General features: G+C 38.2%; 1 protein-coding gene across 3 annotated transcripts in view; it reads left to right on the top strand.

Moving 5' to 3' along the window:
* The window catches only part of BBS9 (Bardet-Biedl syndrome 9), a 464,985-nt gene that overhangs the window by 380,513 nt on the left and 60,177 nt on the right, over positions 1-24,295 (top strand). For all 3 annotated transcript variants that reach the window (XM_059171518.1, XM_059171519.1, XM_059171516.1), the window contains one exon: positions 7,894-8,116. In XM_059171518.1, the coding sequence (XP_059027501.1) occupies positions 7,894-8,116 (223 nt within the window). The remainder of the gene's footprint in view (positions 1-7,893; positions 8,117-24,295) is intronic.

The raw sequence follows: 24,295 nt of genomic DNA on the forward strand, positions 1-24,295 counted from the left end.
GACTGAGAAAGAAGCAGGTAGTCACATCTTAAAATAGTGAAGCTACTGGGTGGTTCTGAAGAATTCAAACTAATTAAAGGGAGAGAGAAAAACAGAAAGAAAAGGATCCCGTACATCTTCATATTTAAATCAGTGGTTTCATTTTTTCTTTGGACACATTCCCCTGAGTTTGGTCATTCCTTGTTCTTTGAGATTGCTAAGAACACAGCATCATCAGGGGAGGAGTTGATGCCTTTATTTTGTTCACACAGTCCTTCTTGTGTCCTGACTTTGTTAAGGTTCCCCAGACTCCATCAGATATGTGGGTATGTAGGGAGTCTGTAACCCAATGTATCTTACAATTTTATTATAGGAGTGGCTGCTCCAAGTATTCATAATAGTGAGCCCCTGAAACAAGCAACTATAATTCAGACTCATCAGAGTCAAGTCTGACCATTGTTATGTTTTCAGGGGATATGGTGTCCTCAGACCATCCCTAGGTGTTAGTTTCAGTAGTTTTGCAGGTACTAAATCTTTGATGAATTCTTCTGAAAGTTTGACCATCTAAACTGGCATAGATCATATGGAGTAAAATCTTATTTAATTATATGCAGATTATTCATTTGACTCCAGAAGCTGATTTAAATTTTGGTTCTGTGAATATGTTAATTTTGCCCATAAATTTTCTGGGAGAAGACCTCATGTGATATTTTCTAAAATGCAGTTTAGTAAAAGGAGCCTAAGATGATCTGATGCCACTAGATTATAAGACATAATGAAATGGGAAAGAAGTGCTTTGTAGCATAATGGTCAAGATCTATTTTTTAATTTCATTAATTTTCTTTGGATGAAAGTAACTTCTATCAGTTAAAAACAACAAACAAATACACAAACATATACGCCATCCCATCTAAGTAACTACATATATTAAGCAGTTGTGGCGGTTTACAGTGTGATCTCAGGCTGATCTCTGAAAATATTACTTGTGTTTTCACTGGCTAATATGACAGATACTAATTTTCAATGTAATGTTAGGAAAAGGTTAGCAAATTTAATTCTTCTCTGAAACTTGTATTCATGAATTTCTCCTTCCCATTTCCACCCTTCACAAGTCCCTCATTTTTGACATGGAGTCCCCTCTCCCTAGATGTTCCATTCATACACTGTATCTCTCTCTCTCTCTCTCTCAAATAAATAAATAAATAAATAAATAAAACATTTAGAAAAATGAATATGGCTGGGGCACCTGGGTGGCTCAGTGGGTTAAAGCCTCTGCCTTTGGCTCAGGTCATGATCCCACGATCCCAGGATAGAGCCCCGCATCGGGCTCTCTGCTCAGCAGGGAGCCTGCTTCCTCCTCTCTCTCTCTCTGCCTGCTTGTGATCTATTTATAAATAAATAAATAAATAAATAAATAAATAAATCTATCTTTAAAAAAGAAAAAATGAATATGGCTATCCAGGATCAAGTTTTATGATAATTCAAGTAATCCACTGTAGATAACATTGGGGTCAGAATGGGAGTACAGCCGAATGCAAAACATAAGCTTAAGAAAACAGGATCAGAGTACATTGGTTTGAAACAACCTCGGGCTTTCTGGTTATACTGCAGGTAAACTCTATGAAGGTCACTTGTCTTCTGTTTGCTAGAGTTTTTAGATTGTCATCCATTAGGAAGCAGTGTGCTTCATTTTTCACAAAGCAGTGTTGATAAGCCCAGTACCCCGTTCTACTTTGGGTTGAAATGTGAATTAGACTTCTACAGCTAAGAAATAGAGAACTCCAAAAATCCAATAAATCACTTCAGTGTAAAATTTAAAAAGAATGAATGGCAAGTGTTTCATTTTATTAGTGATAGGTTGAAACATTTTAAGTGATTTTTTAAAGCTTTATTTTATAAAAAATTGTTGTGTAAGAATCTAAAACTTATTAAACTGCCATAGAGGCCAGACAGTTTGGTGTCATTCTTTTTTTTAATTCTTAAAGGTTTATGTTTATTTTTTGGTCATTTTCCCCTATGTTTTAGAATTCTATTTCCAGTATAGTTAATATACAATATTCTATTAATTTTAGGTGTACAATATAGTGAACCAACAATTCTAGACATTACTCCGTTCTCATTACCATATATGTTCTTTTAATCCCCTTCAGCTTGGTATCATTTTTAAAAAATTAATTTTATTGTGCTTTAAGTTCAAAGGGACTTTTCAAAGGTAAATAGCTCAACATGTTGAGCCCTCTGCATGAGAGGAAGATTCATTGAACACAGTCTATTCTTCGGAAATATCCTGAACCTAGATAAATCCTGAAAAATTCTTTTGTGTTCTAAAATGTATGATTTACAAATAATAGCACTAAGTTTTATTTGTACTTGGGTTTGCAGTGACCCTTCCTGTGGTTAGTTTTAGCTTATCTTTGCTGAGTATGACACGATACTATGTAATACAAAGTATTAATGACCGTAAGACTCCCTGGAGCAATCATAAATACCAAAGACTTCTCATTGTGAATCCTTTACATCTGTTCAGGAGGAATTTTATTCTTCTTTGATACGGTTTTATTTTTCAGATAAATGAATATGCTGTAAAGGTTTTTTTTTTTCAAATTTATAATGTAAGATATTTCTGATAGTTCCCCCCCCCCCTTAGCTGAAACCTGGATAATGGCTACATAGTCTCCATTTACTGCTTTAGACAGAGAGCCTCTTTTACCTTTCCTCTCTCCCTTAGAACTGACAAGGTGCACAGTTAGTAACTCCATTTTGTGTCCCTCCCCCGTCATACTACTATAGTTAAGGTTGTGGTAGTGTTTCCATTATAAACATAAATCTGCAGACGTTTATAATTTGAATAACAATTTAAAGATGTTACTTTGTACATTGGATTTCAATGGTGTGTTTGTATTTTCTAATTTTTTTTAAAAGTCGGATTGAATATATGTGCTTTTTTCTCATAGTATCTTCTACTTAAGATTTCAGAGTGCCTTATCATTCACACTGGCATGGCAAATAGTGTTATTCCTGTTCTTTGGAGACCTCACACATAGCTCACAGATTTTAAGTGATTTATCTGAGATCATACAATGAAGGGGCAGTTAATGAGGTTAAGTCAGAACCTAGTATCTTAGGGGTAGCTGTCTTCAACTCAGTTGTCTTAATACGTAGGTGTTCTGAGAATACTCTTCTGGTTTACTTTTTCCCTTGGGTTATTTTTGGTTGATACACCAGGAAAGTAACTTTACAAATGTGGTCAAACTTGCTGCTTCTCACTGTTTCTCATAAGCCACTTTCTCATGTGGTTATTTAGGCATAGTGACCAGTGCAGAGTAGCAGGGCAGGTAGAGCAGAAGTCAGAAACTCAGCCATGGGTGCCTGCTCTCTGGTTAGCAGAAAGCATAGCTCAGTGGACTGACTTTAGTCAGGAGGAGAAACAGATCAGAGAGACCAATGCCTTGAATTTAAAAAGCTGGCTCATGGAAATGGGATGTCACACTGGTACAGAGAGGCATCGGGGACCAGCATGGTATAGCAGCCTCCACACCAGCAGGTGAAATGTGAACACTAAGGACTGGAAAATCTTGTTGGGGGAATCATGCAGCAGGCAGACTGGCAGTCCAAGTCAAGCAGCAGGGGCACACCTGTTGGGCCCAGTTCCTTAGAGGGCATTTGGTAGGACCAAGGCAGCCCCAGTCCATCAAGTAGTGACAGAAGCAGGCTCCCAGTGTAGAGGCTCAGGTAGCAAGGACTAAGACAAAAGTAAAGTTACTGCATAGGGTTGAGCCAAGACCTTGGGAACAAAAGAAAACCCTAATTATCAATACTAAACTAGACGAAGTAAGCACCAAAAAAAAAAAAAAAAAAAAACCAATAAATAAATCAGTTTCTAATACTGACAGAGGTTTTAAAGAAGATAAAAACAGAGTAACGTACATTTAAATTTATTTTTTTTAATTTTTAAAAGATTTTATTTATTTATTTTAGAGAGAGAGAGAGAGAGAGCCTAAGCATGAGTGGGGGGTGGGGTGGCACAGAGGGAGAGAATGAAGCTAACTCCCCACTGAGCAGAGAGTCTGACAGGGGTGGGAAGGACAATCCCAGGACCCTGAGACAAGGACCTGAGCCAAAGGCAGATGCTTAACCCACTGAGCCACCCTGGTGCCCCTTAAATTTATTTACATTTTATTTACTTACTACCTGCTGTTGTTTTCTAAAAGCCACACATGGGATAGCTAGGATTTGAAAACTAAAATCAGTTCTTAATGAAGTACATATGCTTTGTATTTTCTCCCCTTCCAGCTACTTCTAGCACAATTTCCCCAAAATTAAGATTTTTATTCCACTCTTACAAGTAGAAGAGGCAAAATTATTAGTACAATTGATACTCAGCTATAAAGGATAAAGGTTAGGTGTGTGCATTGTGTGTGTGTGTGTGTGTTTGTAGACATTAAAACTAAACATTAAACTTGTTAATTTGAGAGCTGTAAATAAAGGTGGTGGATTCAAACACCAAAAAAAAAAAAAAAAGGTTAAAATAGCTTACCTTTAAAGTGCTTCTCACATTTGAAGATTCTGCATTTCCACATATTTTTGTCTCACATTTCATGCGGTAAGTATGCTATGTGTTTGATCAGCAAATTATCACATTGCATTTTTATTTAAAAACTCCCATTTCAAAGTCTCTTCGTTTGTCTCATAAACATTCCTTTTTTTATTGTTATGTTAGTCACCATACAGTACATTATTAGTTTTTTTTTTCATTTTGAAGAGTTTTTTTTATTGTTTTTCTGAAATTTTCTTTCTTTTTAAAAAATTTCTTTTCAGTGTTCCCGATGTTGTTTTCCAGGATTCATAGTTTACATATAACACTCAGTGCTCCATGCAATATGTGCTCTCCTTTATACCTTTTAGTATCATTTGGAGTTTACTTAGCAATATAGTCCTTCTAGATAATAGTCCTGTATTTTAGTAGCAATTCTTCTGAAGTATTGGCATTATGCCTCATTATATTAAAGAAATATCCATGCCAACTATCTAAACATGACATGGTTTTTTACTTGATCTGCAAGTTGGCAGTAAGAGAGGAAATTCATGTTAACTAAATGCCATATCAACTTAAATTATCTAATATGCTACTGTAATCTACTTATTGAAATAGTAGTTTGCTTAGACAAATAGTCTATAAAACAGTAGGAACTGTTTTAATGCTGCAATGACCACAGCCCCCACAAATGCCAAATTATATGCAAAGATCTTACCTTTTAATACTCCAGAGTTCTTTGTCAGTGGCTCCAAAAGCAACTTGAAAATATATTCTCTGGTTCACCTGGTTTATTATTTTGTCTTAAACCCATTATCTTGAAATACAAATTCAGTTTTAGGTAGTGGTCTAGTTTAGATTTGGGTGGTTGTGTAGTGATGTCTTTATGGTAACTAATGGTTTATTATTCTTCAGTGGTTTGGGGTGGGAGGCGTTTTCACATCTTTTGAAAGGATTTGACATCTTTTGAAAGGATTTTCAAGATCACTGTAATTAATTTGTATCCTAATTTGGCCAGTAGTATCTATAAAGGCTCAGTAGAGTAAAAACACTTAAGTTTGGCAATTAGCGGGAAGTTCTCTAGTGGACATACATGGAATTTGCACTTAAGTGTAAAGAACCAACTCCATAGGTGCAGAAGGAAGATGTGGTGAGTATGGAAAAGGTCCAGAGTTTAGTCATCTGGTCGCTCATTGTGAATCAAGAGTTGAGGCAGCTGCCAAGAGATCAGAGGCAACCAAATTCCAGGCTGGCAGGGAGAATTCACAGTAAATGGGAGGGATGGCTGTTTCCTACCCTGCACTTCCAACCCCAACCTGGTGTCTTGGGGGTCAGTTTGGGCTTCTCTAGTTAGCTGTATAAATTCTTAAGTATTTAAAATTGGAACTCATTCAAATACAAGTTGTCAGGATGGAGAGAAAACTTGAAACCATGTTTATATAGGGAAGAGCTGGAGGAACTGAGGCTATTTATTCTGGAGGAGAGGGTACAGAATTGCTGTCTTCATAGATATAAAGGACTATCATGTAGAAGAGAGGTTAGATTTATTGTGCATGGCTTTGGAGGGTAGACTCAGGGCCAATGGAGCATATTTTGGTTCACTATAAAAATAGCTTTCTGAAGGTTACACATGTTGCTGAAAGGAGTGAACTGCCTCCAAAAGTAGTCATTTTGGACTGTGAAGACAACCATGCCTATGCAGATGGTTGCTATTGCAAACAAGGTCCTAGGAAAATCCCACAAGACTGGACTCCAAAGTCCTCCCAACTTAGTTCTGTGCCTTAACAGTCTCTCTGTCCAGCTAACACATTTCTTGATCACCCTCTATTTTTTTTTTAAAGATTTTTATTTATTTATTTGACGGAGAGAGATCACAAGCAGGCAGAGAGGCAGGCAGAGAGAGAGGAGGAAGCAGGCTCCCTGCTGAGCAGAGAGCCCGACGCGGGGCTCGATCCCAGGACCCTGAGATCATGACCCGAGCCGAAGGCAGCAGCTTAACCACTGAGCCACCCAGGCACCCCGATCACCCTCTATTTATCAAGCATAGTGCTAGGGGTGCAGAGAACTTCAGGCATTCTCGTGGGGAAACCAAACATGCAGCCGTCACTACAGCACAGGGTGAGAGTAACCTAATCCAGTTCGGGTATCTGCTCCTCAGATGGAGCAGTGCTAACAGTAGGCTTCCCAGGGGTTCCATCTGAGTCTCAGGTTTCTTACCTCTTATATAAGGGGTATATAAGAATTCTATATGTTCTATAGATGCTATATGCTCTATAGCATTCTATAAAAATAAATTCATTTAGTGTTTTCCTTTATAGTTTCATTTTGATTGTCATACCTGTGGTGCTCTAGGTTTTACCAATCTCTGGGTGCAAATGGCATTGGTAACAATACCAAGATTTCACTTAGCCTTGCCTATTGTGCTTCTTAGGACCTCCAGACCTCTATGAAAATCTTACCCAGCTATCTCCAAGACTCCCTGGCAATGCCCAATGGGAGCTCATGAGCTGACTCCTCCTGCTTCTTGCTCTATTATTATCTGAACCCATCTGAGTGTAGTGCCTCCTCATGCCAGTCCTGCTGGTGCTGGTACCTTCTATGACACGGTCCTCACCCGGCATTGGTATTACTAGGATTGCAGCCTTCATGGTGCTGAGATGGCATTGTACTTCTCGAGGTCTGCACTATAGCACAACCATACTAGTCCCAGCAAAAATGGGGTCTATGGCCCACTTCCTCACTTTGTGTCATTTTTTGGTCACCTGGACAGTGAAATGGACTAGATAGGATTGTGTCTCAAAAATTCCTCTTGAAATAAACTCCTCTGGTCTCCACCTGCAACCCTAAGACTGTGGGTCTAGTAGCTGAGAGAGACACTAGGGTTTTCCTTTCATTCCAGTTTCCCCCCAAGATCTCCAAAGGTCCTCTTTGTGCTGGCCAGTTCTCCTTCAGTAGAAAGATGAAGCAAAATGAACTATAATCCTGGCAGCTTTAGGATCCAGATCATCAAATATACCTATACCTGAGATTATTAGTGTTATTGTTATTTATGCCTTATGTCTGTCACAGGACTAAATGATTTTCATATACCATCTCATTTAATGAGCTGGTATAAAGCCTTTGGAGCTTTAGACTCTTAGTATCCTCATTTGTAGATAAGGATGAGGCTAAGAGAAATTAAGTAACTTGCTCAAGGTCAAACAGCCAACAGAACTAGAATTCAAAAACCAGACTGGTAGGAAATATTCTAGAAACCAAATTCTCAACAGGCCCCCAACACTGGGACATAAACTCTCCATCTTATAACTGTTTAGCCATAAAGTGCCTACTTTGCTCATTTGTTGTCTTTGCATAAATTCAACATTAGTTTTTGCTTTCAGGGCTGGGAAGAAACCGTGGATGCTGCCATTTCCCACCTCTTAAAGACTTGCTTATCAAAGAGTTCAAAGGAGCAGGCTTTGAGCCTCAGCAGCCAGCTGAACATACCCAAAGATACAAGCCGATTGAAGAAACACATCGCCTTGCTCTGCGATAGATTAGCCAAAGGTGGACGTCTCTGCTTAAGTACGGATGCAGCGGCTCCGCAGACCATGGTTATGCCAGGTAAGAGCTTTGTCTGTGCTCCCTAAACACGACTACTTTTCACAAATTAAAGGAATGTGCCTGAGGTTGTATTTGGGGTTTGCATTTCATATTAAAGTGATGATAGCCAAGAAAATTGCTTTCACATTTACCCTCAGATATACCAGGGTAACCACTTGGATAAATATTCTTGGGGTATTTGCTTGCTAGACATTTCTAGAATGATATGTCTTTTTTCTTCCCTCTGCTTTTAAATATATGATCCACTTTGTCTTGCTTCTAACCAATAAAAAGTGGATTAAAGAATAAAACTATTTTTAAGGAAAAGTTTTACTGAATGTGGTCTCGCGATACCATATTTCATAAATGTAAATAGTATAATACAAGCAGCTAATGTAATCCAGATGAGTGAGCCCCATCCGCACTGCTCTTTGCTTGGATTGTGGTCATCAGAATAAGGCGGGGGGAAGAGAAGAAGAAGTCTGGGATCAGGAGATGTGAACAGGCTGCAGAGATGTGGCACCTACAGGCCAAGGAGAGAGAGAGACCCAGCTTGCCCAACATGAGCAGTCAGTGCTGGCCATGGGCATGCCAGTAAGCCCTTCCCGTGGTCAGAGGGGCTAAGCAATGAATGGTGCTGCACTTGGGTCCCTTAGAGGCAATAGCTTCCTCTTAGTGTCTGTCTTCATAGCAATAGCAAGGAATATAAAGTAAACATATTAATTCAGTGCAACAGCTGTAGTTTCTATTTCCTTCTAAAGCAAGGACCATGGTATGAGAAATGCTGTGGTTTTCTCTTCTTCCTTCTTACATGCCTTGTGTGCCCCTCCCCACCATGCTGGTGCTCTTCCTCTTGCTTCCTTTTCCCCTCAATCAGCATTCCTAGAAGTAAAAAGGAATGCAAGCAAAAACTTAAAAAGATAAACATGGAGACAGCATAGCATAATCTAATAAGCACAGACTATGGAGGCAGACAGACCAGTGTTTGGGTCCTGCCTTTATCCCTTACTGCTTATGTGACCCTGGGTATATATTAGTTAGCTTTCCAGAGTTTTAGTTTTCTTCCTTTTAAAAGTAGGTGTAATAATGCCTTCCTTGTTACTGGGGCCTTAGATGTTCATAAAGTGCTTAGCACAATGCTTGGGATAGAGACACACTTAAAAAGTAAAGCTGTAATTCTTACCATTGTTATAGATATACATATAATTCAGTCTATAATTTGGGGGTGGGAGAATAGCTGGTTTGGCATCATAAGTTTCTGTATTCCATAGTTAGAAATCTTTTTTTTTTTTTTACCTTATTTACACTTGGATAGAACCTAACTTTTATTCCAAAATATTCCAAATATAATATTTCAGAATAGAAATGTCTTTCCATATAGAAACAGTTGTAATATAGTTTATCTCAGTTTAGCCCCTCTTCATCTTTCCCTTGTTATCTTTCCCTAACTGGTCCTTTGGCCTCTACTCATCTGTCTTTGTACCCTATTACAGGATTATTTTCGTTAGAAATAAATATTTAGTCTTAATGAGATAGTAAATGAAAAATATTTACTATGTTCAGCACTCAGTACATAGCTCTCCCTCCTTCCTTGGCAGTTAAAGAAACAAAGGAAGCTTGAGAGAGAAGGACAAATATATACAAGAGAAAACTTAAGAAAGAGATGGGATCGGCCCCCTGACTGGCTAGCATACCTACCTGTTAGTGCCTGGGCAGCCCTGCCCTTTTTTCTCTGCCTCCCTGCCCGATTCTCTTCGAGAATGGCCAGTGACAATGCTGTGAGCAAAGACCTTGACACCTGGAGAGAACATATGCTCCCTTAGTCACATTTATTGACTATGAAACTTTAGTCATTTGCTTAAATAACTAGGTTTAGAAGCAGCTTGAGGGCCATGTCCAAAATTTTTCAGTGTGTGGAAGGAAGGAGCACAGGAAAGGGGGAAGAGAAGGGAGGGAGGGAGAAATGAAAAAAATGCAGGTAGATGGAAAATGTTATTGTTCCCCAACCAAGAGTCTATAAGCCAGGCCTGTGCCTCTCAAGCCTAGTCTAGCCGAGGTCAGTTCACTGGGGAGACTGAGGCTTCATGCATCTGCGCTGCACTGTCATGGGCTTCATTGCTTCTACTTGACCCAGTTTTTGGCTCTGGTTGAGTGATTCTCTGTCTCGCTTGCTTTGATCTAATTATAAAGTGAGTTTTAAAAAAGTGTGAAATCAGTGCTTTCATTAACATGCTCCATTACCACCTATAATACATTTTCCTCCCTAGAAATCAAAATTTTCACACACTTATTTCTGTACTTAGCACATTTCTGAGGTAGAAGAAACATATGAAATAATTACTGTTTATAAACAGAAAGCAGATTTAGGAAAAGCTAGATAACTTGTCCAGATTTACATGGTGACCGGAAGTGGTCAGTCTAGAATCCAGATCTAGCCCACTGTGCTTCCCTCTAGACCACACAGACCATAGTGGTGCAAATATACTTCCAGTCTGAACTTCCTCCTGTGTAAGCTGTGCTTGATCTGGCCTTCTTCTTCTTCTTTCTTAAATCAGTCTAGTAGTGTGGGAGGAAAAGGGCAGAAACAGTGTCTTGTCTTTGCTATGAGGAATATGTTAAAGATTGATCTTCATTTTGTGCTTCATTTCTGTTATCTCCATAGGTGCCATGATCCCCATCATCACAGAAATAATAAGAAATACTCTGTTACTGCAAGCCAGTAATTGTGTAATTTATAGAGTTAGTGTAGCTGTCATAGTTGTTTCAGAATACACGAAGGGAAAGTGGCATATTAGAAAGGAGTGGGTTACTGAACGTAGAAGCCTGCAAGCATTTTTCACAGACATGATCTTTTTTTAAAAGCTGGGCAGGATCTCAGAAATCATCTGGTTCACCTCCCTCTCTTAATAGCTGAGGTAACTGAGGCCTAGGAAGATGAAGTGACTTAGTGGTTGGTATTACAAGGCAGGAGTGTGTGTCATTTTACCATGTTCCCTATTAAATGGCAGATGGATAAACATCTCAGAATAAAAAACCCTTGGTCTTCTCTAGCCTCATGACTTTATGAGCCCGGCACCTTGGATGTGCCCTTTCTTTGCTCCAGTAAAGGCCATGATGACAACATCCTCCCTGACATCCACAGTTTGAAAATCTTTCCCACTGGGAATTACCTTATGGATTTTTTGCCTCACATTTCTCCTGTTTGCCTTTATCAACCTTCAGATGCTCTATCAAGATTTAGGTCACCCTTTTCTGGGTATATATCTATTTTTAATTATAGAATAATCAAACTTTCCTGCCTCCTACCTATAACTCTGATATTTGCATTTTTTTTCTGCTGGGGAATACTGCACTTTCATTAAATGTCCTTTCTCTAATCTCAGCTGTGTGCATCCCCTTAGAGCAAGAGTCCTAGAGGGCCATCAGCATGGTGTTTTAAAAAAATTGAAATGTGAATGCCTTTAGTGGTCTAGCTGGCTTTCTGATATGTTTGTTGCCTGCTCTGTCACTGAGAGATTTGCCAATGGTTAGAGGTTTCCTTTTATGACCTCAGTGTCTAGGGTGATATTTCACTGGCCCTAATTACAGCTAAGACTTGACTCTGTCAAGCACATATGTAAAACTTAATGCACACGTAGATGGGCCTAAATTACAGTATTTGGAGACGAGTCATTTTAACCTCATGAATACTGGAACTTTTTACCATTTCTGTATGGGGTTTTTTTCCTTTTGTTTGTTTGTTTGTTTTTTTTTAAGACTTTATTTATTTGAGAGAGAGTGAGGGACCACAAGAGAGAAATACCAGTGGAGGGAGAGGCAAAGGGAGAGGGAGAAGCAGGCTCCCTGAAGATCAGGGAGCCTAATGCAGGGCTTGAGGACTCCAGGATCCCAGGAATCTGAGATCATAACCTGAGCTGAAAGCAGATGCTTAACCAACTGAGCCACCCAGGTACCCAGTCTGTCTGGATTTTTAACCTTTATGTGTCTCGGTGATGCTTTGCCCTGAAAGAAGTGGAGGGGGTTATGATGGCATATGGAAGCTTGGAGAGATGGTGTGCCCATAGCAGGGCAGGACTGAGCAAGGAAAAAGGATTAAGGACAATCCAGGCTGGTCAAGTGCCGCAAGGAACTATTCTCTTAATGTGATCCATTGAATCAGAAGTTGCAGGGGGCCATAGCTTCAACTGTACTTGCTTTGGCATTGCTGGGCCTTAAGGAAGCCAATTTAGGGTGGGGGCAGAAAGCAAAGACAGTTTGATAAATAAGATGAACCTTTTCACAGGTATGAGTCAGAAAACTTACTCTGAGATTTGATATGGACCACCCCAAAATTAGTATTTTGTGCATTTTTACTCTATTAAATGGGTAGGAGAAATTAGAGAGTAAAAGTTTGAATAAGGTATCTATTCTATCCTTTGGGAAGATAAATTTAAAGCTCCCACTTTTTAGTATTTTAAATTTGAGTTAATGACCTTTTTGCCTTATGGGTTGATGTTATTTTGAGGCTTCTTCCAAATGACCCATTTCAGTAGCATTTAAATTTAGCTTTCTGAGGTCTCACTTAGATGCTTGGTAAGGCATTTGGTGTTTACTTTCATATTGTCAGTGTGATCTAGCTGTTGGTTTTATACTTTATTTGAACTTTTATAAGTTTGAAGTCTTTCATTTAAGAAATTTAGACATTCAGCATAGGAAAGGCCTCAGGAAAAATTACTAAATAGCTTCTGAATCTATTTGTTCATTTTTGTTTAAAAAAAGAGTGAGTTCCAAAATGGTAAAATACTGTCGACCCTAGAACAACGCAGCTTTGTACTGGACAGGTCCACTTTTATGCAGATTTTTTAATAAATACAGTACAGTGCTGTAAATGTATTTTCTCTTATGATTTTCTTAATACAATTTTCTTTAGTTTGCTTTATTAGAAGAATATAGTGTATAAGACAGACAACATACAAAATGTATTCCAGTCAGCCATTTATGTCATCGGTAAGGCTTTCAGTCAACATTAAACTCTTAGGAAGTGTTTGAGGAGTCAAAAGTTATATATGGATTTTCCACTGCACAGGGAGTCACCACTCCCAACCCCTGCATTGATCAAGGGTCAACTGTGCTATTGTGAAGCAGACTTTGTCTTTAGAAGTACATGAGCTAGGTTGGTCCTTTAGCGGTTATGTAATATAGGATAAGTTTCTTAGCTTGTCAGCTTCTCAGTTTTTCTCAATTATAAGTAGGAATAATAGTGATACTTTACCAGAGTTTGTAGCCAAATTAAATATAACAGTACTTGGTAAGTGCTTCACACAGCAAATTCTCACAAATTGTGAGCTTCTATTAATAATTAGTATAAATACTAATGTAAAATCTAAAAGGCACTTATGAGAATTTGACAAAAGGAAAAAAGGTAGTATCAGACAAGAAATTTTTAAAAAGAAGAGTGTAAAATTTGCCTTTTTGGGACACTTGTTACAAAGTTACACTGAATGGCAAGCAGTGTTGCAGTTACCACAAGGGAGCTTGGTATACCAAATAGGACATTCAAAATTGATTAACGTATGGAAGGTTTCAGACTAGTTGGTATTAGAAGAAAACTACCTGAAACTGGAATCAACATTTTATTGTTTTTATTTGGGAAAATAAAAAGGTTCAGTTGAAAAATAAGGAAAGTTAAAATTAATAGTAAGTTTATTTTATCATGTGTTTGCCAAAATTGATGTTATGCCTATAATTACGTGCTAATTCTTAGAGACGACAATGAAAGAATTTTGTATGATTTTCTTTTTGTTTGTTTTGGCATGTTGATAGATATTCCCATTTGACCTTACAAGCACCTTTACAAGAGAGGGTCCTTTTTTTTTTTTTTTTTTTTTTTTTAAAGATTTTATTTATTTATTTGCCAGAGGGAGAGAGAGAAAGTGAGAGTGCACAGGCAGGCAGAGTGGCAGCAGAGGCAGAGGGAGAAGCAGGCTCCCCACGGAGGAAGGAGCCCGATGCGGGACTCGATCCCAGGACTCTGGGATCATGACCCGAGCCGAAGGCAGCCGCTTAACCAACTGAGCCACCCAGGCGTCCCGAGAGGGTCCTTTTTAGGAAAAAATATTCCAAGGTATCATCCATTTCTCTAGGTGGCGTCTTTCTTAATCCTTTCTTATGCAAAACTTTTTCTGCGGAAACATCTATCCTGTCATCCTCTGGTCAATTTTTTTCTCTCTTGATTAATAGGAATGTTTGCCAAGATTTCACTGGTCACTGTCCTTGCATCTCTAATGACACTTTAGCTGCTTCAAATCTTGCATCATTTGCAAGATTTGTAATTTCCCTCTGTAGCCCATTATGTTGTATTTGCAACAATTTCCAAAAGTTGGTGAGAGATGGACCCATGTAAAAAGTTGAAAGCAACTAGGGATTCATCTAGTGTTAAATGTGGAAAGATACTTGAGTAGAAACTGATTTTATAAGTAATCTTAGTTTTTGAGTGAATACCTTCATGTTATGCTTTTGCTTTTCTGTGACTATAGTTGGGATAATCAGAAGTTCTAGAGACAGGAAAATCCACCTCCTTCTCTGCCAATTAAATATATAACAATTTAGAATGTACTAATCTGAACTTGGACGTCATGTTCTTCTGTGACATTTGAGAGCAATGGAGACAGGACAAGTGAGTTTAAAAATGGTGCTAGGAACTAGCCTGCCATTTGGAGAAAAAAAATAGATTACCTAGTCTGTACCATGTGCTACAGCACATTTTTGATAGCTAAAGATTTAAATGTAAAAAAATGAGATCACAAAATACAAGGAAATAAAGGTAGATACATAAATGTGGAAGCAGTATAGGTCTTTCTAAGTCAGCGAAGGCAGAAAACAAAAGATTGAGCTTCTAGTTCAGAAGCACGTAAAACCAAGGTACATGTTAATGGTAATTACCCTGGGTGGCAGGGTTACAGGCACTTAGTATCCTCCTACCCTTTCTTTTCCATATACTGTGTACACTTTCCTACAAAAAATGTATATAACTGATAAGAAGGGACCATGGTCCAAAGTACTACCAAGAAAACAACTATGATTGTATTAGAAGTGGTGGTAAGGAAAAAACAAGGATTCATTTCATAAACCAGGAAATTAATGGTTTTTATTCCCAAAAGGAAATTTCCCAAAACACATTGAACATGTGTTTATTGGGCTTATTTGTGTTTCTATCCTGATAAATGAGCCCAAGTCCTTCCCTGCCCAGGACTCCCTGTGTAAATGTATGCAGCCAGATTATGGATTCTGCCTCCATCCCATCTCTGTATCTCCTCTCTGAAAAAAGGCCAATTTTTTCCAATTATTGGTCTCTGAGTAGCTTTTTCACCTTTCCACCAGTGACTTCATAATTCCTAAATCCGGTGAATGCTTTGCCCACAACTCATTTGGCTGCTTTGTACCCTTTTATGGAAGAGATCATTTCCTTGGAACATTTTCATTTCTTGGCTTTTCTTTCATATTGGAAACTGTTCCTGTCCCCCTCAGGCCTGTCTTTTTCTGTCTTCTTTGTAGCTTCTTGCCCCTTTTTCTGTCTCTTGACTATTAGGATTCCGTCTTCATGCTCTCCTGGACAGTCTCATCCAATTACGACCTACATTCCATGATTTCTGAGTTTGTACCTTTCTGTCTGGCCTTTCTTCCAGATTTCATATGTCTCCATCAGTACCCCATAGGCCTCTCCACTTCCACATACCTGAGTGCACCTCACCTCCTTCTGCATGTCTCATCTCAGTGGATGATGTTACGCGATGCCCAGGCCAGGGGCCTCAGAATGGCCATGACCCCTGTTTCCTTTATTCCCCATTTTCAGTCAATCACCAAAACTTGATGGTGGCACCTCCCAAATATATCTCTTTTCATTGTCCACCACTGCTATTAACTTACTTAATGCCCTTGTCTCCTATTGCTATTAAAATGGTCTACCAGTAGTCTTCTTGAATTAACATTCCTCCTTTATTTTTAGTACTACCATAAAACAAACAATTTATGAATGTTCATAGCAGCATGATAGCCAAAAATGGGAAAAATCAAACATTTATCAGTGATGAATAAATAAATAAATGAGGCACATCTATATAGTAAGATATTCTATAACATGGATAAATATTGAGAACATTATACTAAGTGAAAGAAAGCCAGTTCAAAAGACCATATATTATATGATTCCATTCATATAAAATATCCAGAATAGACAAATTCATAGAGGCAGAAAGTTTACTAGTGGTTGCCTAAGGCTAGGGGTGGGGTAGGGATGGAGAAATGGGTAGTGATAGCTAATAGGTAGAGGATTTCCTTTTGGGTGAGAAAAATATTCTAAAATTAGGTTGCATGATGGCTGCACAAATCTGTGAATGTATTGAAAACCACTGAATATATGTTTTAAAAGTATGAATTTTGTTGTAATAAAGTTATTAAAAATAACATATCTTTAATACACACATAAAATGTTTTGTAGCAATCTTAGAAATTCAAATGGGAAAAAAAGATAAAAAATCACTAATAATCTGACCACCCTGCAACAGATACAGATACTGTTATATATAAATGTATGCATGTGTATATACATACATATATATATTCTATGCATGTGTATGTGTATACATCTTTCCTGTTTTTTTTTTTTTTTTTACTTTGCATAGATGTACTTTTGTTTTATAAAATTGGGTCATATTGTACCTACTGCTTTTAACCCATTTTAAAAATGTTCATTAAATTATTATTGTATTATTAAATATTACACATATTTTAATAGCCACCTACTTAATCAGTCCCCTTTTGTCAAATACACAATTTCTGATTTCAGTATGATAAACAATTATTAGTGAACATTTTTTGTAGCTAAATCTGTATACATCTATAATGAATTTACAGTTTTCCATGAGTGAGGGTTTCTTTGCAAAGGTGGGGATCTGGCTATGTTACTTAATCTGCTTGAAAATATTTTACAGCTCCCTGTTACTTACCACATTTAATCAAAAGTCTTAAGCCTGAAATATAACATTCTTTATGAAATAGACCAACATTATCCTTCTAGCTGTTATCTCCTGCACTTTCATCCTTAAGATTCTTTACCAGTACTGAAGTATTCAATATTTTCCAAATATACCATGCTTTGCAGGCTTCTGTAATTTCCTTGGTTTAGAGAGTTAGTCTTTGGCTTGTGGTAAAATTACCACTAATTCCTGAAGACCCAGCTGAAATGATGTTCCACAAAGCATTCCCTATGCCTCCTGGCAGTACTAGTCCCTCTCTCATCTGTGCTTCTTGGTCTGTGGGCATATGGCTATTGTAGTGCTTATCATATGGTACCATACTTTAATATTTTTACTTCATCCCTCACTCCCGTATTAGACTGTGAAGTCTTCCATAGCAAAATACCACAGGCTGGGTAGCTTAAACAACAGAATTTATTTTCTCACAGTTCTGGAGACCGAAAGTCCAAGATCAAGGTGCTGGCAGGTTTGATTTCTCCTGAGGTCTGCTTGATAACCAGGTAGATACCTTTTATCTGTCTTCACATGACCTTTTTCTCTATATGTCCATACTCCCAGTGCCTCTTCCTCCTCTTGTAAGGACACCATTTCTTTTGGATTAGGACCCCACCCTTATGACCTCATTTAACTTTAATTACCTCTTTAAAGGCCCAGTCTTCAAATACAGTCACATTGGGGGTTAGGCCTTCAGTCTGTGAATTTGGAGGCAAACACAGTTTAGTCCCTAACACTCCCAGATAGAAGGTAAACATGCATGGAAGGCTCAGTATGTATTGTATTCTTCTGTGTGACCTTAACACCCCACTTATGCCTGGCATATATATAGTTGATGCCCATTATATATCTTTTAAAACTTCTTATTCTGAAATAATGTAAAATATCTATAATATTTTGAATAATAGACTCATAGGAAGATGCACAAATACTACATGGAATCCCATGTTCCCTTCATTCAGCTTTCCCTAATGGTGACATTTTATATAACTGTATTACAGTATCAAAAATAGGAAATTGACATTGGTTTACCCTACATTTATAGAACGAATCAGTGGAGATTTTCATAAAGAGAGTAAGTCTTAAAGTAGGTATAAGTATTGGACTTTTGAAAGGGTGATGGCAGATAATGTACATAGAGTTAGTGATCTGAGCAAGGAGATGTGGACCTGTAAGTAAACTGGCTAAGTTTCAGATTAGAAATTCCATTGAGTAGATCAATAAACACTACTTGGTATAAGAACTTGAAAAGCTAGGTAAAAGAGATTGAGCATAATGCAGATGGTAATGGGAGCTATTATAGGTTCATAAACTATAAGTAACATAAAAAGCAGTGTTCTAGAAGTACTGTTCAGAGCTTGGTATGCAGGATAAAGGTAAGTATGACAAACATGGAAGAATACAGGTAGTCCATCAAGTTTTTTAGTTGCCATTGATGGAACTGGTTAAGTTAGCAAGTGAATGTTGTTTGTTATCAATAATGTGCTTCATTTCAAATATGATGAACTTGAGATGCTTCCAAGAGGGGATGTGCCCAAGAGCTGGATCTGAGGAAGTCTTGCTTAAAAGAAATACTAAAGCTTGAAAAGTAGATTTTCATATCCTGAGTTTCAGAGTCATCACTAAAACTTTGCATTTGGGGCACTTAGGTGGCCTTGTCCATTGTCTGCCTTCGGCTCAGGTCATGATCCCAGGGTCCTAGGATTGAGTTCTGCATGGGGCTCCCTGCTCAGTGTGGAGTCTCCTTCTCCCTCTGCCCCCCCCACCCCATTTGTGTGCACACTCATTCTCTCTCTCTCACAAAAATAAAATCTTTTTTTAAAAATTAACATATAATATGCTATTGGCCCAAGGGGTACAGGTCTGTGAATCATCAGTCTTACACAATTCACAGCACTCACCATAGCACATACCCTCCCCACTGTCCATAACCCAACCAACTTATCCCTACCTGCCCCCAGCAATATAAATAAAATCTTTATTAATAAAAAAAAACTTTGCAATTGAATGAAACCTTTGAGGGAGTACATAAGGAGGGAAACACTAGATTTGGAATTTAGCTGCAGAACCACAAATCTGGGACAAGAAGTGGATTCTATAGGGAGGAGGGAATTTTAAAGAATTCCCGGAAGATAGGATGTCAGTACTATCAAGGTTAGAAAAAGCTCAAGCAAAAATCCTTCTGTAACTGGAAGGAACAATATAGGAAGGCAGATGGAAGAAATAGGCTGGGTTGTCATTTCTTTTCTTTTTTCTGTTCAAAAATGATATTTAGAGGTGTTTGAAGGTCAGGGGGTGGTGGCAAAATGAGAGTGCTAAAAATGTAGCATTCATGTTAAAGGTGAAACTTTGAAGAGGCAGAGGAATAATCTAGAGTATAGGTAAACTGAAGAGAGTTAATATTTAAGAAGAGAAAAAATGAGGACCTAGATATAAGTTGGGAATATATGGAGATTTAAGAGAAAGGAACATTTAGTGAAACCCAGCTGATGAGTTTTGGAGATGTCTTATAATGATCTGTGAGAGAGCAGGAAGGGGTAAATGGTGAGGTGGTAAATTAATGCTGATTTGCAAGAGCCACTCTGGGAAGGACAAGTCAGCCATTTAGTAATTGTGCAGATAATTATTCTTCTGAGGCCATAGTTTCTTCACTTGAAATATTGAGATAACACCTCCTGGGTTTGAAACAACATACTATTTCAACATTATCTTAAACATTGAATTGTATTGTATAAGTAAAGAAAACAGTTTTTAATAGGATGTTTCTTCTTATCCATTGTAATAGGGAGTCCATAATGGGATGAATGGAAATTTAGTGGGAGACTGTTTGAATCCAGGATTAGAGTTGTATTTGACAGGAGAAGCAATTAGGAGTAACTAAAGGGGAAGGTCTACCATCAAAGACCCAACAGAATAACATTCTCCCTGTGTGTGCTTAGCAAATACTTGTTGATAGACAAGCTGGCTGGTAACTAATTACAATGTGATGACCAAAGCCCAGTTCTTAGAAGTAGGGTTGTTAATACAGTAATAAAATACCAGGGGAGTTTGAGGAATTTCCTTCCTGCAGATGTTTATTTTTTTTATTTATTTTTTTAATTTTTTATTTTTTATAAACATATATTTTTATCCCCAGGGGTACAGGTCTGTGAATCACCAGGTTTACACACTTCACAGCACTCACCAAATCACATACCCTCCCCAATGTCCATAATCCCACCCTCTTCTCCCAAACCCCCTCCCCCCGGCAACCCTCAGTTTGTTTTGTGAGATTAAGAGTCACTTATGGTTTGTCTCCCTCCCAATCCCATCTTGTTTCATTTATTCTTCTTCTACCCACTTAAGCCTCCATGTTGCATCACCACTTCCTCATATCAGGGAGATCATATGATAGTTGTCTTTCTCTGCTTGACTTATTTCGCTAAGCATGATACGCTCTAGTTCCATCCATGTTGTCGCAAATGGCAAGATTTCATTTCTTTTGATGGCTGCATAGTATTCCATTGTGTATATATACCACATCTTCTTGATCCATTCATCTGTTGATGGACATCTAGGTTCTTTCCATAGTTTGGCTATTGTGGACATTGCTGCTATAAACATTCGGGTGCATGTGTCCCTTTGGATCACTACATTTGTATCTTTAGGGTAAATACCCAATAGTGCAATTGCTGGGTCATAGGGCAGTTCTATTTTCAACATTTTGAGGAACCTCCATGCTGTTTTCCAGAGTGGCTGCACCAGCTTGCATTCCCACCAACAGTGTAGGAGGGTTCCCCTTTCTCCGCATCCTCGCCAGCATCTGTCATTTCCTGACTTGTTGATTTTAGCCATTCTGACTGGTGTGAGGTGATATCTCATTGTGGTTTTGATTTGTATTTCCCTGATGCCGAGTGATATGGAGCACTCTTTCATGTGTCTGTTCGCCATCTGGATGTCTTCTTTGCAGAAATGTCTGTTCATGTCTTCTGCCCATTTCTTGATTGGATTATTTGTTCTTTGGGTGTTGAGTTTGCTAAGTTCTTTATAGATTCTGGACACTAGTCCTTTATCTGATATGTCGTTTGCAAATATCTTCTCCCATTCTGTCAGTTGTCTTTTGATTTTGTTAACTGTTTCCTTTGCTGTGCAAAAGCTTTTGATCTTGATGAAATCCCAGTAGTTCATTTTTTCCCTTGCTTCCCTTGCCTTTTGCGTTGTTCCTAGGAAGATGTTGCTGCAGCAGAGGTCGAAGAGGTTGCTGCCCGTGTTCTCCTCAAGGATTTTGATGGATTCCTTTCGTACATTGAGGTCCTTCATCCATTTTGAGTCTATTTTTGTGTGTGGTGTAAGGAAATGGTCCAATTTCATTTTTCTGCATGTGGCTGTCCAATTTTCCCAGCACCATTTATTGAAAAGGCCGTCTTTTTTCCATTGGACATTCTTTCCTGCTTTGTCGAAGATTAGTTGACCATAGATTTGAGGGTCTATTTCTGGGCTCTCTATTCTGTTCCATTGATCTATGTGTCTGTTTTTGTGCCAGTACCATGCTGTCTTGATGATGACAGCTTTGTAATAGAGCTTGAAGTCCGGAATTGTGATGCCACCAACGTTGGCTTTCTTTTTCAATATCCCTTTGGCTATTCGAGGTCTTTTCTGGTTCCATATAAATTTTAGAATTATTTGTTCCATTTCTTTGAAAAAGATGGATGGTACTTTGATAGGAATTGCATTAAATGTGAGATTGCTTTAGGTAGCATAGACATTTTCACAATATTTATTCTTCCAATCCAGGAGCATGGAACATTTTTCCATTTCTTTGTGTCTTCCTCAATTTCTTTCATGAGTACTTTATAGTTTTCTGAGTATAGATTCTGTGTCTCTTTGGTTAGGTTTATTCCTAGGTATCTTATGGTTTTGGATGCAATTGTAAATGGGATTGACTCCTTAATATCTCTTTCTTCTGTCTTGCTGTTGGTGTAGAGAAATGCAACTGATTTCTGTGCATTGATTTTATATCCTGACACTTTACTGAATTCCTGTATAAGTTCTAGCAGTTTTGGAGTGGAGTCTTTTGGGTTTTCCACATATAGTATCATATCATCTGCGAAGAGTGATAATTTGACTTCTTCTTTGCCGATTTGGATGCCTTTAATTTCCTTTTGTTGTCTGATTGCTGAGGCTAGGACCTCTAGTACGATGTTGAATAGCAGTGGTGATAATGGACATCCCTGCCGTGTTCCTGACCTTAGTGGAAAAGCTTTCAGTTTTTCTCCATTGAGAATGATATTTGCGGTGGGTTTTTCATAGATGGCTTTGATGATATTGAGGTATGTGCCCTCTATCGCTACACTTTGAAGAGTTTTGATCAGGAAGGGATGTTGTACTTTGTCCAATGCTTTTTCAGCATCTATTGAGAGTATCATATGGTTCTTGTTCTTTCTTTTATTGATGTGTTGTATCACATTGACTGATTTGCGGATGTTGAACCAACCTTGCAGCCCTGGAATAAATCCCACTTGGTCGTGGTGAATAATCTTTTTAATGTACTGTTGAATCCGATTGGCTAGTATTTTGTTGAGTATTTTCGCATCTGTGTTCATCAAGGATATCGGTCTATAGCTCTCTTTTTTGGTGGGATCCTTGTCTGGTTTGGGGATCAAGGTGATGCTGGCCTCATAAAATGAGTTTGGAAGTTTTCCTTCCATTTCTATTTTTTGGAACAGTTTCAGGAGAATAGGAATTAGTTCTTCTTTAAATGTTTGGTAGAATTCCCCCGGGAAGCCGTCTGGCCCTGGGCTTTTGTTTGTTTGGAGATTTTTAATGACTGTTTCAATCTCCTTACTGGTTATGGGTCTGTTCAGGCTTTCTATTTCTTCCTGGTTCAGTTGTGGTAGTTTATATGTTTCTAGGAATGCATCCATTTCTTCCAGATTGTCAAATTTATTGCCGTAGAGTTGCTCATAGTATGTTCTTATAATAGTTTGTATTTCTTTGGTGTTAGTTGTGATCTCTCCTCTTTCATTCATGATTTTATTTATTTGGGTCCTTTCTCTTTTCTTTTTGATAAGTCGGGCCAGGGGTTTATCAATTTTATTAATTCTTTCAAAGAACCAGCTTCTAGTTTCGTTGATTTGTTCTATTGTTTTTTTGGTTTCTATTTCATTGATTTCTGCTCTGATCTTTATGATTTCTCTTCTCATGCTGGGCTTAGGGTTTCTTTCTTGTTCTTTCTCCAGCTCCTTTAGGTGTAGGGTTAGGTTGTGTACCTGAGACCTTTCTTGTTTCTTGAGAAAGGCTTGTACCGCTATATATTTTCCTCTCAGGACTGCCTTTGTTGTGTCCCACAGATTTTGAACCGTTGTATTTTCATTATCATTTGTTTCCATGATTTTTTTCAATTCTTCTTTAATTTCCCGGTTGACCCATTCATTCTTTAGAAGGATACTGTTTAGTCTCCATGTATTTGGGTTCTTTCCAAACTTCCTTTTGTGGTTGAGTTCTAGCTTTAGAGCATTGTGGTCTGAAAATATGCAGGGAATAATCCCAATCTTTTGATACCGGTTGAGTCCTGATTTAGGACCGAGGATGTGATCTATTCTGGAGAATGTTCCATGTGCACTAGAGAAGAATGTGTATTCTGTTGCTTTGGGATGAAATATTCTGAATATATCTGTGATGTCCATCTGGTCCAGTGTGTCGTTTAAGGCCTTTATTTCCTTGCTGATCTTTTGCTTGGATGACCTGTCCATTTCAGTGAGGGGAGTGTTAAAGTCCCCTACTATTATTGTATTATTGTTGATGTGTTTGATTTTGTTATTAATTGGTTTATATAGTTGGCTGCTCCCACGTTGGGGGCATAGATATTTAAAATTGTTAGATCTTCTTGTTGGACAGACCCTTTGAGTATGATATAGTGTCCTTCCTCATCTCTTATTATAGTCTTTGGCTTAAAATCTAATTGATCTGATATAAGGATTGCCACTCCTGCTTTCTTCTGATGTCCATTAGCATGGTAAATTCTTTTCCACCCCCTCACTTTAAATCTGGAGGTGTCTTCGGGCTTAAAATGTGTTTCTTGGAGGCAACATATAGATGGGTTTTGTTTTTTTATCCATTCTGATACCCTGTGTCTTTTGACAGGGGCATTTAGCCCATTCACATTCAGGGTAACTATTGAGAGATATGAATTTAGTGCCATTGTATTGCCTGT

This window comes from Mustela lutreola, chromosome 4, assembly GCF_030435805.1.
Source record: "Mustela lutreola isolate mMusLut2 chromosome 4, mMusLut2.pri, whole genome shotgun sequence".
Taxonomy (NCBI): domain Eukaryota; kingdom Metazoa; phylum Chordata; class Mammalia; order Carnivora; family Mustelidae; genus Mustela; species Mustela lutreola.